Genomic DNA, 17,870 nt, shown 5'->3' with positions numbered 1-17,870 from the left:
TAGGTTATAAACCTGAGGTATGAAAATGTAATTTACTCTTTTTCTTTTGACCGTTCGTTCTCTCTTCAGGTTTTGCTTTTTCTTTTTTTTTTTTTTTTTTTTCTTGTTTTCTTCTTGTCGTCCATCTTCCTCCTGAAAGGAAGGTAAAGCTCAACATGGGTGAAGGATAGTGGCCACCTCCTCAAACCATTTTGCACGTTTAAAGAAAATGGGTGCAATTGCTTCCCCAATTTCTTTTATTTTATATATATATATATATATATATATATATTATTATATATTGTTATTATTTTATTAGTTTATTATTTTTTTGTAATTAGGTGGTTTAGATTCTTTTGTTGATCAATTTCCACCCTTAATTTTGCTTACCACTTAAAACCCATTCTCCTAGAATGCAAGAGCCACTCCATTGGAAATTATCCTAATTTCATTTTCAATTTGTGAGTCTTTGTAGATTTGCTAGTGGGGTCTCAACTCTTGACGGATAAAACAATGGTCTTGTAGATTTGCTCGTAAAGCTCTGGTATTTTCCGGCTCAGGTGTTTTCAACATCACCTCCTTCTTCTTATTATTTGCGTTTACCGGCAGTATTGTTCGTGACTTTATTCTGTCCCAGCAACAACCTAAAAAACAAATCAACAAAAAATGCATTGATATCATACTAACAATTTGATACTTTACGTCTTCAAGTAAAAAAAGGAAAATCAAATAGCTACATTATTTCCCCAAGTAAACAAAATTATCAATTATAAACATTGAACACTAACTATTTCTCGAATTGGATAGGGGTATCGATACTACTTCTTAAATAGAACACTAGCACTATTATTATTTCTAAACTGAATAGTGGCACTATCATTATTTCTTAAACTGAACACTCACTATTTCTTAAACTAAGTAGTGGTGCTATCACTATTTCTTAAACTGAACATTCACTATTTCGTAAACTGAACACGAGTATTATCACTATTTCTTAAACTGAATACTCACTATTTTGTATACTAAACACGGGTATTATCACTATTTTTTAAACTTAAGACTAATATTATCACTATTTCTTAAACTGAATACTGATTATTTCTTAAGTTGAACACTGACTATTTTTTGAATTGAACATAGGTACTGTCACTAGTTCTTAAACTAAACACTAACTATTTCTAGAACTGAAAATTGACTATTTATTAATTGAAAATTGACTATTTATTAAATTGAAAACTTGTACTATCATTATTTCTTAAACTAAATACTAACTATTTTTTGAATTGAACAAATATACTATCACTATTTCTTAAACTGAGTACTGATGTCATCACTAATTTTTAAACTAAACACTATTTCTAGAATTGAACATGTGTGTTGTTACTATTTCTTAAACTGAACACTGCTATTATCACTATTTCTTAAACTTAACATTGACTATTTCTTAAACTGAAAATGGGTATTATCATTATTTATGAAACTGAACAGAATTACTATTTATGAAAGTGAACAAGAGAACTATTTATGAAACTGAATACGAGTACTATTGCTGAAATTGAATACTAACTATTTCTAAAATTGAACATTAACTATTTATAGAATTGAACGCGAGTAATATCACTATTTCTTAAACTAAACAACGATTTTTTTGTTATGCATGAAACAAAAACACAATTTTAAAACACCTCCAAATACACCACATAAATTTTCATTTACAAACACACGACACAGCACCCCAAATGCACACATATAATAGCCATCCATCATCAAAGGTTTATAAACTACATCACAAAACAAATCCTTGAGAACATGAGATATTACGTACAAACAAACAAAAAAATTAAACAAACCAAACTCTCATTTTTATTTTAGCATTCTAATGGCTTATTTTCCAAATCAATACAACTTTGCCTTAAATCTACCTTCCATTCCAATCAATGCTTCCTCGTACCCAAAAGTAACAAAAGAATGTTCACCCATACTTGCAACGTAACACAGTAGCTTAGTGATTACAAAAGGGCAGCTTTCCTTCAAGTACTTGAATCCATCAGTTTCTCCATTATTCCTCTATGAAATGAATCAAATATATCAACCATGACATATATTTAATATTTTTCTCTCTAATTTCTTACCAAAAACAGCAACACAATCAAACATTCAACAGAACCCGCAGCCCGCATCTACCCCTTGATATATTTTCTTCCATAGGAACTCTCCAACAAAAGGAATAACTAGCCAATCCCATGAAGAAATTAAACTACATTAAGAAAGAACACAAAAACAAACACCCTTCATTCCTCTGCAACAATGGTTCCCCTCTCGCTCACATATATACCATCAAGAAACTTCCTGATATACAAGATGGCATTTCTGGTTAATCAGGACACAAGATCGAGAAAAATTCATTTCCATCCAAGATGGGATTATCCTTGACCTTTTCACATTGGGTGATAGAAACATCATCATATCCACCTTACTCACCTTCTTTCAAAAAGTTACGTGTGTCGATCAACTTGGCCTCATTAGTGATGGAGGCATTGATGGAAAAATTAGCATACACAAACGCATCTTGTAGCGATACCCCTTGGTGATTTCGGTGATGAGATTTCCGATGTGGGAGAGAGCGGTGCGGATGGCGGGGCTGATTTTGAGAGAGCTAAACTAGGCCTTGACCTTCAGCTTCCGCTTTCTGGTCGTATTTCCGTGAGGACCTCGATGATCTTGGCGTGGACCTTGATCTTGACACCGTTGGGGATGTCCATGGTCTCAAAGGAAAGGATGGTCATCATATTTGCTGCTCTGGTTGTTGCTCTCTCTCTCTCTCGCTTTGCAGCTTCGGTTGGTGATGAAAGGAGATGAGGAATTTGAGGTTATGGAGGCAGGGAATAGTAGAGAGAAGAAAGGAAGAGAGGATAAACGAACAAAGACTTGCCGTCTGGGTAAAATCGGAAATTTATAGTTTGGACCATTTTAATATTGGGTTTTGATAAACCATTAAATAAAGTTAGTACATGATTTTTGATTAACATTTAAAATTTTCTAGCCCTTATCATTAGTTTTCCTTAAAATGAATTCTGTGTATTCGTTGCAGCGTTATGTTTGTTGTCAAGATTTTACTTTTACCTAAATGCGTCCGTCCATTGGACTATGTATTGTATAGTACATTGCGATCACTTGATATACGAAGTTGGTGATAAATTTTTGAAAATTAGCTTAATTTTGCTTAATCATAATGGGATTTCTTTTTAATGAAAATTATTAAACGAGGGGAGGAGATTGGCCGGTAATGCGTTCTTACTTTGGTTGGAGGAAAGACTTGGCCGGTCATGCGTTCTCACCCTATCAATTTGTGTTAGACTAGATCAGGTTTTAAGATTTATGTAACAAATAGATTAATAGGGAGCATCACCCTTTATGGTGAGAGTTTTTTTTTTAATAAGTGCTTTTTTTCTCACAACAATGAAGTAAGTGACGATAATGTGTCATGAAAAGAGATGAATTTCCTTATATTGCAATTTTCTTTAACGGGTTTTCATATCAATTGCAATTTTCTTTGCCACCGTATCTAACAATAGAGAAAGATGGAGAAAAAGAGTGGGAGTGAGGGGCATAAGGGAAGGGTACGCAAAAGGTGCAACGACAGCTACAGGGCCTCCTCTAACACCTCTTTCTCATGCCGCTTCCACCCTTCTTTCTTCGTCTGTCGCCGTCACGACGACCAGAAGAGGTACAGCACCTCTCTCTCCCCCCTTTCCAATGAGTTCTTTTTTACAGTAATTAATTTCGTTGAGTTTCGATCTTTGATTAGTGCAGTGGATGGTTGGTGTGAGAAATTTTGTCTTTGTTTAACTGACTAGTGGATGCCAATTTGCATAAACTGTGTTTCTGATGCATTTGGGTTTACTTACCTTTCTTCCCCCTTTCGATTTCTATTTCAATTTCGGGTTGCATATCACAATTCACAGAAAGGAATCAGGAGTTTAGGATAGGGTGTGGGTGTGCGATAGCATATATTCTCATACTCAAGTTATTCTTCTTGGCCTTGAAGATTCAGTGGATAATAAATTAGATGAAAAGGATTGATCAAGTGAAAATGTGTATGTCCCATTGTTCTTTGTCTCTTTCATGTACTAGTTATGGAAAACTGTGAATGTTTTCCAGTCGACAAGAAATATTAGGAGAGAGAGATTGATCTGCAATAACTATGCTTCTATCTTTCCTTACTGGGTTGATGTTTTATTATTCTTGACAGGATTGAAGGTACTATGAATTGGGATCCAACGATCCGCTATACGCTGCCAAGTTCTACGACTGTTGCGGAGCTGAGGATCCTGAGGTATCTGGCTGCACTACCAGTTTCCATGTTTCGTATGATGACGATCGATCCGTGTAACCAAGTTTCTTTATCTCCAATAATGTCATCTCTATTATATGAAAATGAAGTTGATGCATAATTCTTAATGTCCGTGTTTGCTTGCATGGTTGTTTCATGAGGTGATGGTTTGTATATATAGTTTAGATTGCTACGGTTCAGATAAAGTTAGAAGAAAAACAAAGTTATGTAAAGAAAATAAAGCAGGAGACACGATGACGAGGGATATCTAGGCTGGTTGGTTGTTGTTGGTTAGATGTAAGATTGTTACTTTACCTTTTGCATGTATATAATATGAAGATTTGATTCCATTTCCACCTCATTATACTCCACCCCTGACCCATATTAATTCTCACATGGTGGGTGTATGACATATATATTCACAGTTGGTTTGGCATTGTAATTAGTTTGTATGATAGATTTATTCATTGGAATTGGATCTTGTTTCTTTTTCCGATTTCCTTTTAATGAATAAATTATTGCACTATTTTATTTTGAAATCAAAGGCCAAATGGGTTATGTGGTTGTCATCCCTGGAGCTGGAGCTGGAGCTGGGTCTGTATGTATGTGTTGACCCTATAAATTACAAAGCCTACGTGGCGCGCATGCCGAGTAACTAATCGGCTAACTAAGTCCTTCGGTTGAATGCGGGGCATGCCAACTCGTCAGCCGAGCTCAGCCAAGGAGTAAAATTCGTTGTTGTCGTGTTGAGCGCGTTGCTGACCTCTTAATCTTGCGACTGCGACCGAGGAAGGAACACTCTCGGTCTTTGGGTTCTAGAGCCTGAGGACGAGGTTGCTAGTTCTGCGAAGTTCACAAATCGTCAGTACTTGATTCGGTCACCGTGATTATATTCGTAAGAGTATAAGCATGTTGAATCGACACCAGACTATACGGACACAAATAATCAAAGGTGATGTATGTCTTGACAGTGAACGTGGTTCGGCCGTCAGAATGCCAAACTCTAAAACTCACTTGTGAATACCCGATCATAAAATCACTCGGCGTTCGGTACGCCAAATGTCATAATTCGTGACACCTTATTTCGCCGAGAAGGCTGATAAGATGATCCCTGCCAATGAGGATTCGAAAACCCCCCTCGACCGAGACTTGGATAGGTAACCAGTCGGCCTCGACGCAGTTGTGTTGGCGGAAAAAGAAAATAAAAGATCTCAAGATGTTTGAGAGGTTTTGCGCAGGGCAGCTGTGTGTTTAATCGAAGGTCCTTTTTTGTTGCATGATTTCTTGTATTTATACCACCCATTCCTTGAGACCGAATCAAACCCCTATCTGGATTGGGAGTCCCTGTCTCGTTCCAATTTTACTTCGAACAAACCTACTCCCATTAGGACTTTGAACTTTCCCTCCTTTCGAGGCTTTATTCCTCGCTGGCCAGGAATCCTGGTTGCACCAGGACTTCCTCGACCCCTTTTATTTATCTGGACTACTCCTTCTTAGGATAGGACTCGACCGACCCTGCTAACTGGCCCGGAATCTATTAAGCAGCCCATAGTATTTGACATAGCTTTGGGCCGAGTACAACTCTATGCTCGGCCCAATAATATTATTTCGGGCCCAAACAGTATGTAAATTAATTAAATGTTGTTTTCCACCCAAAGAAAACATATATAAATTAAATTCTAAACGGGTTATATAGTTGTCATTCATGGAACGAAAATTCATGTTAAGTTATGATGTGACAAATAATTCATAAAGAATTTTACCTTAAGAGAATCTTCTTAGCATTTCTCAAGTGACAAAGGTCAACTTTAACCTAACTATTACAATTTAATCATAATTGCTTCATTTCCAATCTAAAGTAATTTGCCTCAACTACAAGATAAAATGAACGTTTTGTTGGTCGGTTTGCTAGTCCGCTTCCCACCTTACAAAACCCGAAAGTGTTTACTTTATCCCCATTTTTTTTACTCCATCATCCATGTAAACTGTCAAGCAATGGAAGTAAATTGAAAAATTCAATTGGCAATTGGCGCGCTACTGTTGGTGGGCGCCGTTGAGGAAATTTCAGATGGCTGAATTAATGAGCAAAGATAAATTAGAAGAAATTCACCCTTAAAAATAATATTCTCTCTCTAAGTAATTAAAACATCTCCTAACAATTATATCTTAATTCAGCCTAAATATGTTGACACTTCCATTTATAAATGATGTAGTTTGAGTATATATCCAAATCCAAAGTCCATGGAAATAACGAAGTTCTCAAAAAAAACCCATTGCTTTTGAGTTGATTTGTCCTTTATCCTTTTGAATAAGCATTCGTTCTCGTTGAGTTTGGTACTAGCAATTTTTTGGTATACTCAAAATGATACACAACCTAACATGTTTTTCAGTAGGCAGACAAATCTCTTTGGACCCTCAAGCTCGTAACATGGCCTGCCCTGAGAAATTGGGGGCCCTAAGCGAGCTTTTTAAGTGAGGTCCTAGAGTTCTTTGACTCCTAACTTTTTGTACATTGATATGTATAAAAAATAATTCTCTAAATACATGAAAAAAAATCTATTTCTACATTAAATATCAATAAAATTAATATCAAATATCACTAAATACGTCTATCTTTTCCTTTTTTGAAGACCTAGACAGATACTTTCTGTTTTTGTTAGTAGGCTTACTATTCTGGTGAGAGGCATGATAACTAACTCGTTTCCATACAAATAAAAAGATTTAGAATATGAAGAGAGATGGGAGGGAAGGGAGCGAGAGAATTTAGGATTCATATTAGCTGTTGTGAGGGATGCTAGCTAGCCACGCCAGAAACAATTTTCTGGGTACTGCTTTCCTACAATGCGGGTAAAATCGAATCCATGCTGACATGCTGTAAGATTAAAACAACCGCTGCTTTCCACCATAACACAAATGAATAATTGATATTTCATTTAGTTTCCAATAATAAAAAAAAAAGAATAATTGATATTTCATTTAGTTATTTGTTATTTATACTTAACCCAACCATATAAAATAAATTTTTTTTCGGAGCCCCTAGAGGGTCGCCTATTTCAGCGACCTTTAGAGTCAACTCTCAACCATATATATAATTTTTTTTTAATAGGTCAACTTTGGAGGCAATATTCCAGTCTACAATTTAGGAATGTGTACTCACATGATATAGGATTCCCCGAATATTTACTATAAAAATAAAAATAAACATGTAAGAGAAGCAATGAAGAATGAGAAAAAAGGATATAAGTTAAAGAATGCTTTTATATTAACGCGATATCTTTAAATGTAAAAATATAGTTTTTCATTAAAGTGAAAAGTATCATAAGTTTTTCGTTAAAGTTCCCTACTTCTTTTGGCTATTATACAGAAGAGCAGTATACTTTTTTACCCAAAGAAAAAAAAGCATTAATTCTCTAATAAATTTCAATTGTTTACAAATAAGGAGGTCCTAGTCTCAGACTCGTGTTCTGTTTTTACTAAAGCGATGTGTTATCTATGCATACATATTTTTACTTCTCCTACATTTTCTGTTAATTTCTGTTATTATTTAATTTTTTTATTTTAACAATCGAAAATATATACAAAAAAAAAAAAGTGTGAATATCACACTGGCATGTCGAGCGATGAAAGAAAAAACAACAAACAGTGAGTGAGCACAACTACAAAGTAAAAAGTGGAAGCTGAGTTGTGTGTGTGTGGCCAGGGCCCAGGACAGTTGAGAGAACCGACCCAAATACCATTTTCTTGTGTAAATTCCTCCCCGTTTGGGTTCCTCGTCACGTCTGGTCAGTCCAACTGTCCAAGTCCAACTCCTGTTGTCTCTGCCTGCTTCATCTCCTAAATGCTCCTTTTTTAGAGTTTTCTTTATTTTTCACTAAGAAAGTAAAATATAGCAACATGTTATCCGCCATGAAAAAATTGCAAATTACACACACTGAGACTGAGGGAGAGAGAGCAGCATAATTAATTAGACAGCACAAGTGCTCCACTACTACCAGTACCACTCCTCTTCCTCCCCCACTTTTCCCCGTTCTTCTTCCATTACCTTCGCCATGTCTTCCAAGCCCAAGTAAGTCTACTCTCTCTCTCTGAGACTGAGATGGAGATCTGATTTTGATTTTGATTTTGTGTTTTCGGATTTGATGTATGTCCTTTTCCATTTCGGATTTTCTTCTCCATTTCCCGATTAGTGCGCGCCACGGATCTGCTTTTATCATCTCCACTACCACTACCACTACATCATTTTTCTCCTCTTCTCTTCAACTCAAAATCTAATATTTGCTTGTAACCCAACAAAAATACTCTGATATTTGCTCCAATTTTCAACCTTTTACTTTCGTTGGTTCAAAATTGGTTGGTTCTTTTTGCACTTGGCTTGTACTTATTTTTGGATCTGTTGTTGAACAACTTATGCCATACTTTCACATCTACATTTTTTTCTGTCTGTCTCTGTGTTTTTGTGTGTGTGTGTTGATTATAAATTTCCAAATTTTGTGGCTGATCCATCTGTTTTTTTATTGGTTGTGTTTGCATTGTTTTGTTTGATGTTCAATAATATGGTTTCTTCTTGTTGATATACTTGAACAGATCTACTGTATCTGATACTCCTAAAAAAGCATCACCAGCAGCAACCCCTCCTCCTCGAGTTAGTAAACTCAGCCGGGGAGTTGCTAAATCCGAATCCGATTCACCTTCTCCTTCGCAAAACTCTCGCCTTTCAGTTGATCGCTCCCCGCGCTCTGTCAAATCCAAGCCCGCCGTTGAGCGTCGGTCACCCAAGATCACCACCCCCACCTCCACTCCCCCTGAAGTGAGTTTTACTTTTACCAACTACACCTACTTGTAGTCTTCTTTTTTCATTTTTGGTACTACATTTCATTTAGTTCCTTTGAACTTATTACAGCAAACGTAAGGGATGGAACCAGTCGTTATTTGTGTATTTTGATCCACATTGTTGCTTTATATTGTTTTCAGAAACAACCGACACGGGTTGCAAAGGGATCAGAGATACAGGCTCAATTAGGTCTTGTTCAGGAAGATCTGAAGAAGGCAAAGGAGCAGATAATTTTGATTGAGAAAGAGAAGGCAAAAGCAATTGACGAATTGAAAGAAGCGCAGAAAGTGGCCGATGAGGCACATGAGAAACTCAGAGAGGCTTTGGTGGCTCAAAAGCGAGCCGAGGACAATTCTGAAATTGAGAAGTTTCGTGCTGTTGAGTTGGAGCAGGCAGGAATCGAAGCATCCCAAAAGAAGGAAGAGGAATGGGTGAAAGAGCTTGAAGCTGTGAGGAACCAACATGCTCTTGATGTGTCCACTCTACTCTCTACCACTCAGGAACTTCAAAGGGTGAAGCAAGAACTGACCATGACCTGTGATGCCAAAAACCAGGCACTGACTCATGCTGATGATGCAACCAAGATTGCCGAGATCCATGCCAATAAGGTGGAGATTCTTTTAGCTGAGTTGACTCAGTTAAGGGCCTTGCTAGATGCAAAGCTTGAAACAGAGGCTAGCGAGAGCAACAAGATGGTGGTTAGCCTTAAATCGGAGGTAGATTCTCTCAAACAAGAGCTTGATAAAGCAAAAGGTTACAAGGAGAGATTAATAGAGAAAGAGGCTTCCATTGAACAGCTCAACGTTGAGCTAGAATCAGCCAAGATGGCTGAATCTTATGCACGTAGTGTAGTTGAGGAGTGGAAAATTAGGGTTGAGGAATTAGAGATGCAGGTTGAAGAAGCAAATAAGTTGGAGAGGTCTGCATCAGTGTCTTTAGATTCAGTCATGAAACAACTCGAGGGAAACAATGAGTTGTTGCATGATGCAGAATCTGAAATTTCTGCTCTTAAGGGGAAGGTCAGCTTGCTGGAAATTACAATTGGAAGACATAGAGGGGATCTTGAGGACTCAGAACTTTGTCTTGAGATGGCCAAAAGAGAAAATTATGAAATGGCACAAACGGTTGAGTCGCTTAAGTCTGAGCTTGAAACTCTGAAGGAGGAGAAAATGCAGGCTTTAAGCAATAAGAAGCTTGCCTCATCCAGTATTCAAACCCTATTAGAAGAGAAAAACAAACTCATAAATGAGTTGGAAAATTCTAGGGATGAAGAAGAGAAGAGCAAGAAAGCAATGGAAAGCTTAGCTTCAGCCTTACATGAAGTCTCCGCAGAAGCAAGAGAAGCCAAAGAAAAGCTGCTGTCTAATCAAGCTGAGCTTGAGAGTAACGAGTTGCAGATAGAAGACCTGAAAATGGTCTTGAAAGCAACCAACGAAAAGTATGAAGGCATGCTTGATGATGCAAAACACGAAGTCTATCTTGTTACAAGTAACCTTGAACAATGCAAGACTGAGTTCCAAAACGCAAAGGCCGACTGGGAGAAGAGAACTTCACCTGGCGAATTGTGTGAAACATTCAGAAGAAGAAAACTCTTTGAAGGAAAAAGAAATAAACAGGCTGCAAAATTTGCTCACAAAATCCAATAAAGAAGCTTGTGCTCTGAAGGACGAAGAAGCCCAGTTGGAAGAGAGCCTGAAGGAAGTTGAATCTGAAGTTATCTATTTGCAGGAAGCTCTTGCAGAAGCAAAGGCCGAGAACATGAAATTAAATGAAAGCATATTGGATAAAGAAAATGAGTTCCAGTGTATTGTTCACGAAAACGATGAACTCCAAGACAAGGAGGCAGCTTCTCTTAAAAAGGTTGAGGAATTGTCTAGGTTACTGGAAGAAGCTGTGGCGAAGAAGCAAGCCGAGGAAAATGGTGAGCTAACAGATAGTGAGAAAGACTATGATTTGCTTCCAAAGGTAGTTGAATTCTCTGAAGAGAATGGGCATGGAGGAGAAGAGAAACCAAAAATGGACCTTGCACCAATTCAAGGTGAGGAGCACAAGACGGAAAGCTTATGGGAAGAGAATAATAATGTTGTCATTAATGGCAAGGCTGAGGAAATGGACTATGCTAAAAGTGATAATGTGAAGGGCAAACCAAAAGAAGCTGAGAGCAAAGAGAAGGAAGATGAATCAGTAGAGGTGGAGTATAAGATGTGGGAGAGCTGCAAGATTGAAAAGAAGGAATTCTCGCCGGAGAGGGAACAAAAGCAGGAATCGTTTGAAGAGGAAGTGGTGTCAAAGGTGGGGGGTGGCGAGGGGTTTGATGAGATAAATGGAGTAACTTCAACGGAATGTGTGGACGAAAGCAGGACCTCTCCATCAAAGCAACAGAAGAAGAAGAAGCCTTTTCTCCGCAAGTTCGGAAGCCTACTGAAGAAGAAGGGCACAAGCAACAACCAGAAGTAGAGAAGGTTGTTGCATGAATTGTGCCCAACTAGAAGGCAGAAGGCAGGTTAATTCACTGGAAATTGTTTCATGGGTTTGATTTTCGTTTTTTGGTGCTGATTTTCAGAATAGGTTAAGAATGAAAAAGTTTGTATTACGTTTAGGGTTTTTTTTTTTTTTTTTTTTTTTTTTAAGATTTGATTTCCGATCTGGGCAGTATCTTGTATGTGATGGGACTTTCATTTGGTTATTCCTTCTCCCTTCTACAATCTTACATAGATATTGTGGAAGGAGTGGTAACATGAACTTGTATCTTGATGTGCTTTCATCTGTTTCAAATGGAGATATATAAAAAAATATAAATATATCATTGTTATTTGTTATTTGTCACAAGGAGTGGTGTGGACATGAACTTGTATCTTTTGCTTTGATCAATCACCCCTCCGTATTTGATATTATTGAACTCCTGGATTGGTGGAATGGCTTTATGCACAGGTACGCTTTCAGCTTCGGGTTACACATTCTACTAAATGCAACTGGGTTACTCTTTCATTTTCGGTGCCTAGGAAATAGAGTACTTAAAAAGTTGCTTGACCAGTGGTTTCTACATTTCCTCGAATTCAATCAGTTATTCTGTTGATATCGCAGCTATCACTTGGTGGTTATCAGTTTGGATGATATTGGTTGTCTAAGCATACTTCTTATGGTATATGTAATTTGCAGTTGAAGAAGCCTTCCCATCCCTGTCGTGGTATCCCAACCGCCATCAATTGCCTTGCAACCTTACTGAAGGAACCTTAGATCTTCCTTTGTTCAGTTAGATGGGGTGAAGTTGCTTGTTCCCTTAATTTCTCCAGCTTCCACCTAACAATCTATTTAGGTGACTTTTATTGTACTGTGGATAGCTTCTGTATTAGTTTCTTGACTTTGTGAAATTTTTATTGACAATATATTTTGTCTCAAACAGCTTTTTTATGAAACATGTTTATGCATCTGGCTACTTCTAGAACTCTTCCAAGACTCACAGAAGTTGTCAAGAATTCCACAAAGGAGAGGTGAGGATCTTGACTTTTGGGATGCTATATTGTTTCCTTCAAGATTAATTTGTGTATACTTTACTTGTCCATGTTAAACTTATCCTTGTAACAGAGGAGTACATGTAAATTCATCCTTCATTTGTAATATGGGTTGGTTATTCATGGTAGGTTGTCAGAGTAGTTGTTTTGACCCTGAGGAACTTGCTCTCAAAAGGGACATTTGGCGCTCAAATGGTGGACCTTGGACTGCCACAAATCATTCAGAATTTGAAAGCACAAGCATGGAGTGATGAGGTGGGAAACCAGACTGTATGCCTCTTTTGATAGTTTGTATTTTATGTGGTCTGACTGGAAGGAAGGCATTTAGGCTAACTTGGTATAACAAGTTAAATGAAAGGAACCAACTAGCTCATGGAGCTATTGTTGTTCTTGTACATGCATTCCTTTAAACTATAAATCATTGGTGTAGTTTCCCTAATGAAATGAAGCTTCTTGTGGGATCTCCTGGAGGGATTAAATCAACTGGAAGAGGGTCTGAAGTAGATCATCAAGAAATTAAGTTCTTTTGACATGTATAAGCAAGAAGTCCTCCTTGGCCATCTTGACTGGTCACCCATGCACAAGGATCCAATATTCTGGCGAGAGAATGTTACCAACTTTGAGGAGAATGACTTTCAGGTACTAATTTGTTTTTTGCCCAAGATTTCTCACCTAATTTTGCTATTTGTTTGTATGGAAGAAATTAGATTATTTGCTTAATTGTTGGTGTTGTATACTTAATTTCTTGGTCTATTGTGCTTAGTTAATTCAGCGGGGCTGAACTAATGCCTGAAATTATTTGTGTCCCATAAGGTGTGTTGCCCATTTTGTGTTGTTATTAATGGCAATAGGGTATCTGTCATGAGTCATAGGTATACAGGTAAAACTTGGTAGTAGCTACTCAAGGTGGTTCTTGTGTTTTGTTTGTTTGTGTTTTCCTGGATAGCTCTGTTTTTCCAAGACAGTGTTGGCTTCCATTCCATGGAAAAGTGGTAGTAAATTGGGTCCACTTACTTGGTTCTGAAGGCAGTATTAAATTATATGGTGAAAGTAATTGCAGATGCCAATGCTGTTGACTCTTGAGTAATCTTTTGAAGAAGCTTGTGGCTTCCGTAGTACTAATAATGCATGACCTTGTCTTGCAGATTCTAAGAGTCCTGATAACTATCTTGGACACATCCGGTGATCCTAGGGCATTGGCCGTAGCCTGCTTTGATATCTCAGTGTTTGTCCAGCAGTGTCCGGCAGGAAGTAGCATAGTGACGGACCTCAAGGCCAAGGAACGTATGATGAAACTGATGAATCATGAGAGTCCCGAGGTCGCCAAAAATGCGCTGCTATGTATCCAAGGGCTTTTCCTAGGTGCCAAGTATGCTAGCTTTTTGCAGGCTTAGAGATGCATTCCCTTGAATGGCGGAGCGGAGCAATGGGGCAGCGTTTTTTAGTCTAAATGTTATTTTCCAAAAGAGATGTTTATGAAGGGAAGGGCAGGGGTGCTGCTGTCATAGTAGTAGTGGTATACATATTTATGTGTTTGAGTAATACATTTCATAGGGCTGTTTGGTTATTTGAAAATCCACTTGTTGCTGTGTTTTTTATGCTTTCTTGGTTGGTGTAGGTAATGAGCTAGAGTAAAAAAAAAAATTCATCTGTAATCCCGCTGGGGGGATAAAATAAATTATGTGTATTCAGTGAGGCCCATATTTGTTGTCAAGATTTTACTTTTACCTTAATGCATGCACCCACTGGACTATTAGCTGAATTTTACATAATCGTAATGGGATTCCTTTTTAATGAAAATTATTAAAACGATGGCAGGGACGCACGACCAAGCGGCCGGTCATGCGTGCTTAATTAGTTGAATGAAAGATTTGGATTTTATCATGAGTGCATTTTTGCCCTACCACTATAAAGTGGTGGCGATATCCACCCTATCAATTAGTGTTAGATTTATTTTAAAATTTAAGATTTATGTAACAAATAAATTAATTCAAAATTATTCAAAGGTACCTGATGATGGTGAGCAAATTTTTTTTTTTAATTTTTTTTTATTAGTGCATTTTTGCTCACAACATTGAAATAAGTGACAATACGTGTGGAATTTCCTTATATTGCAAATTTCTTTAACGGGTTTTCATATCAATTGCAATTTTCTTTGCCACCGTATCTAAGAATAGAGAGAGATGGAGAAAAAGAGTGGGAGTGAGGAGGATAAGGGAAAGGTATGCAAAAGGTGCAAGGAAAGCTACAGAGCCTCCTCTAACACCTCTTTCTCATGCCGCTTCCACCCTTCTTTCTTCGTCTGTCGCCGTCACGACGACCAGAAAAGGTATAGCTCTGACCCCTCTCTCCCCCCTTTCCAATGAGTTCTATTTTACAGTAATTAATTTCGTTGAGTTTCGATCTTTGATTAGTGCAGTGGATGGTTGGAGTGAGAAATTTTGTCTTTGTTTAACTGACTAGTGATGCCAATTTGCATAATCTGTGTTTCTGATTCATGTGGGTTTACTTACTTTCTTCCCCTTTTGGATTTGGATTTGGATTTCGATTTCGGGTTGCATATCACAATTCACGGACAGGAATCAGGAGTTTAGGGTGGGATGTGGGTGTGGGTGTGCGATATCATATGTTCTCATAGTCAAGTTATTCTTCTTGGGCCTGAAGATTCAATGGATAATAGATGGGATCAAAAGGATTGATCAAGTGAAAGTGTATATGTCCCATTGTTCCTTGTCTCTTTCATGTACTAGTTAAGGAAAACTGTGAATGTTTTGCAGTCGACTAGAAATATTGGGAGAGAGAGATTGCTCTGCAATAACTATGCTTCTATCTTTCCTTACTGGGTCGATGTTTTATTATTCTTGATTGTATTGAAGGTACTATGAATTGGGACCCAACGATCCGCCATACGCTGCCAAGTTCTACGACTGTTGTGGGGCTGAGGATCCTGAGGCATCCGGCTGCACTACCAGTTTCCATGTTTCGTACGATGAGGATTGATTTAAGTTTCATCATTTCATTCAGTCTTGCTCTTGCACTCTAGCCAAGTTGTAGATATCATTCTGTATCTCCAATAATGTCCTCTCTTTTATATGAAAATGAAGTCGATGCATAATTCTGAATGTTTGTTTCGTGAAGTGATGGTTTGTATATATAGTTTAGATTGCTACAAGTCAGATAAAGTTAGAAGAAAAACAAAGTTATGTAAAGAAAATAAAGGAGGAGACACAACGACGGGGATATCTGGACTGGTAGCCTAGTTGGTTGTGTTATTGTTGATTAGATGTAAGATTGTTCACTTGGCTGTTGTATTTTTCTAATAAAGACTAATGGTAAATATATAATGAAGATTCTGATTCCATTTTCCACCCCATGACCCAATTTAATTCTCGTATGGTGCGTGGATGTGGATGACATATATATTCACAGTTGTTTTAGCGTTGTAATTAGTTTGTATGACAGGTTTATTAATTGTAATTGGATCTTGTTTCTTTTTTGGATTCCTTTTAATGAATAAATTATTGCACTATTTTATTTTGAAAATAAAGGGCAAATGGGTTGTGGTTGTCATCCTGGAGCTCTGTAGAGCAGCTCAAAATTAATATTTCATTCGTATATGTGAATGTATGCATGTATGTATATTAATTAAACATCGTTTTCCACCCAAAGAAAGCATATATAACTCAAGGAAAGATATGAGAAACAGAGAGGATTCTTTCTTCGCTTTTTCTTTTTTATACTTTTCTCTTCCCACAGAGAGAGAGAGAGAGAGAGAGAGAGACAGAGGGGAGTACAGCATACAAGGAGGTATGAATTTGCTCTCCTTTAATTTCCCTTCATTGCCTGAGTTGTGAGGTGAATGATTGATTTGTTGGAAACATAAATCATGAAACATATTTGAAACATGAAACAGGGCATATGGTAGGAGGATGCCGATATTTTAACGCCTTTCTTCCTTCCTTGTCCTGCCTACAGTCCCACCTCCACCCCTCCAGAGACCGATGATGAGTCTCTTCGGATTCTCACCCCTCCAGAGACCGATGATGAGTCTCTTCGGATTCTCTTTATGCTGATCTTAGAGATCTTCACATCCTACTCATTCATTGTATATTATGCGGTTAGTTTTCGTTAGTTACTATTTGTGTTTAATTTTAAATAATTAAATTCAAATGATTTTTTACCGCATGATGTACGATGAACCACTAAAATATGAAGATCCTTGAATCTTCACAATTTAAATTCGGATGAGATCCAAATCCTCCAGAGACATCCTTCGTCAAACTCCCTCCCTCTTGTTAAAATTAAAAAAACAAAATAAAACACCGTGGTGATGTCCCATTGTCATGTGGATGTGGTTGTGGATGTGGAGTGGAGTCGGAGGCCCTAATCCTATATAGTATTGTATATAATTAATTGCAGCTTGATAGGCTGGCTGCGCATACGGCATAGGGGAAATTGAATTATGATATGATTTTATCGATCGAGTTCGAGAGAGAGAGGAAGCAAAGCATGGATTATTGATTAATCATGATCATGATTGTCCCTCCCACTTCATCCGTTAATTAAATGACGACCCCTTGCAATTTTCCATTCTCTTCTCTTACAAATGATTAAGATCCGACTCCGACTCCTATCCACATATGATCCACATAACATTGCCTACTAGTACCTCCTTCAATTCCTTACTAGCGGTTTACTAGTTGTACACATTTCACGTTGGCTCAATCCACCTTGTTATTCTAATCAAGAAATAATACTACTTGTATCTTTATTAATGTGTGTATATATATATGTGTGTGTGTGTAGACGAAGGAAGGAAGGCATGCACATTACACATACAACAGTAGCTAGGTTAAATTGTTACTTAATTTTTCCAACTAATACAACGTTTCGCCATTTCATTATATTATTTATTTTACTTGTAATAGAAATAGTATGAAGTGCAATTCTTTACTCTAGCGACTAGTGGCTAGTCTACCAGTCAATATGCATGCATGGAAAAACAGCTATATTATATCTTATCTTTACAATTGTTATCTTTCTTCAAATCGTAACATGTCCTAGTTTTTATATTTTACCTATTACTTTTACACATACAATAGTACCAACATCGATCAAACTAACTACATATATACATATGTGTGCGCGCGACATCTAAAATTGAAGGCATGCATGCATGCACATCTAAAAGTAACTAAATTGGTAGCCAAAGATA

General features: G+C 37.4%; 2 protein-coding genes and 1 pseudogene across 3 annotated transcripts; 2 read left to right on the top strand and 1 right to left on the bottom strand.

The window, feature by feature from the left end:
- Positions 1-1,977: 1,977 nt before the first annotated feature.
- LOC125471092 lies at positions 1,978-2,768 on the bottom strand (annotated as a pseudogene).
- Positions 2,769-3,494: 726 nt separating this feature from the next.
- LOC125471093 lies at positions 3,495-4,778 on the top strand. 2 transcript variants are annotated; one of them, XM_048570989.1, is made up of 2 exons: positions 3,495-3,706; positions 4,240-4,778. In XM_048570989.1, exons 1-2 carry the CDS (start codon positions 3,561-3,563, stop codon positions 4,370-4,372), a joined length of 279 nt encoding a protein of 92 aa, XP_048426946.1. In that variant the 5' UTR covers positions 3,495-3,560; the 3' UTR covers positions 4,373-4,778. The 2 variants fall into 2 exon arrangements, with proteins under 2 accessions (XP_048426946.1, XP_048426945.1); XM_048570988.1 differs by having other exon boundaries at positions 3,504-3,706; positions 4,232-4,762.
- Positions 4,779-8,167: 3,389 nt separating this feature from the next.
- On the top strand, positions 8,168-16,023 carry LOC125471091 (WEB family protein At3g02930, chloroplastic-like). The gene is given in 9 exon segments (XM_048570985.1): positions 8,168-8,378; positions 8,897-9,119; positions 9,284-10,683; positions 10,685-12,074; positions 12,303-12,459; positions 12,547-12,634; positions 12,785-13,294; positions 13,801-14,984; positions 15,532-16,023. Coding segments are annotated over 4 exon segments (2,556 nt in total). The 5' UTR covers positions 8,168-8,361; the 3' UTR covers positions 11,601-12,074; positions 12,303-12,459; positions 12,547-12,634; positions 12,785-13,294; positions 13,801-14,984; positions 15,532-16,023.
- The last annotated feature ends 1,847 nt before the right edge of the window (positions 16,024-17,870 follow it).

This window comes from the organism of the source record quoted next, unplaced genomic scaffold (genome assembly GCF_019419815.1).
Source record: "Pyrus x bretschneideri cultivar Hongxiangsu unplaced genomic scaffold, Pyrus_bretschneideri_v1 Contig57, whole genome shotgun sequence".
In the NCBI taxonomy this organism is placed as follows: domain Eukaryota; kingdom Viridiplantae; phylum Streptophyta; class Magnoliopsida; order Rosales; family Rosaceae; genus Pyrus; species Pyrus x bretschneideri.
This window is presented reverse-complemented; position numbering and strand designations above follow the sequence as displayed.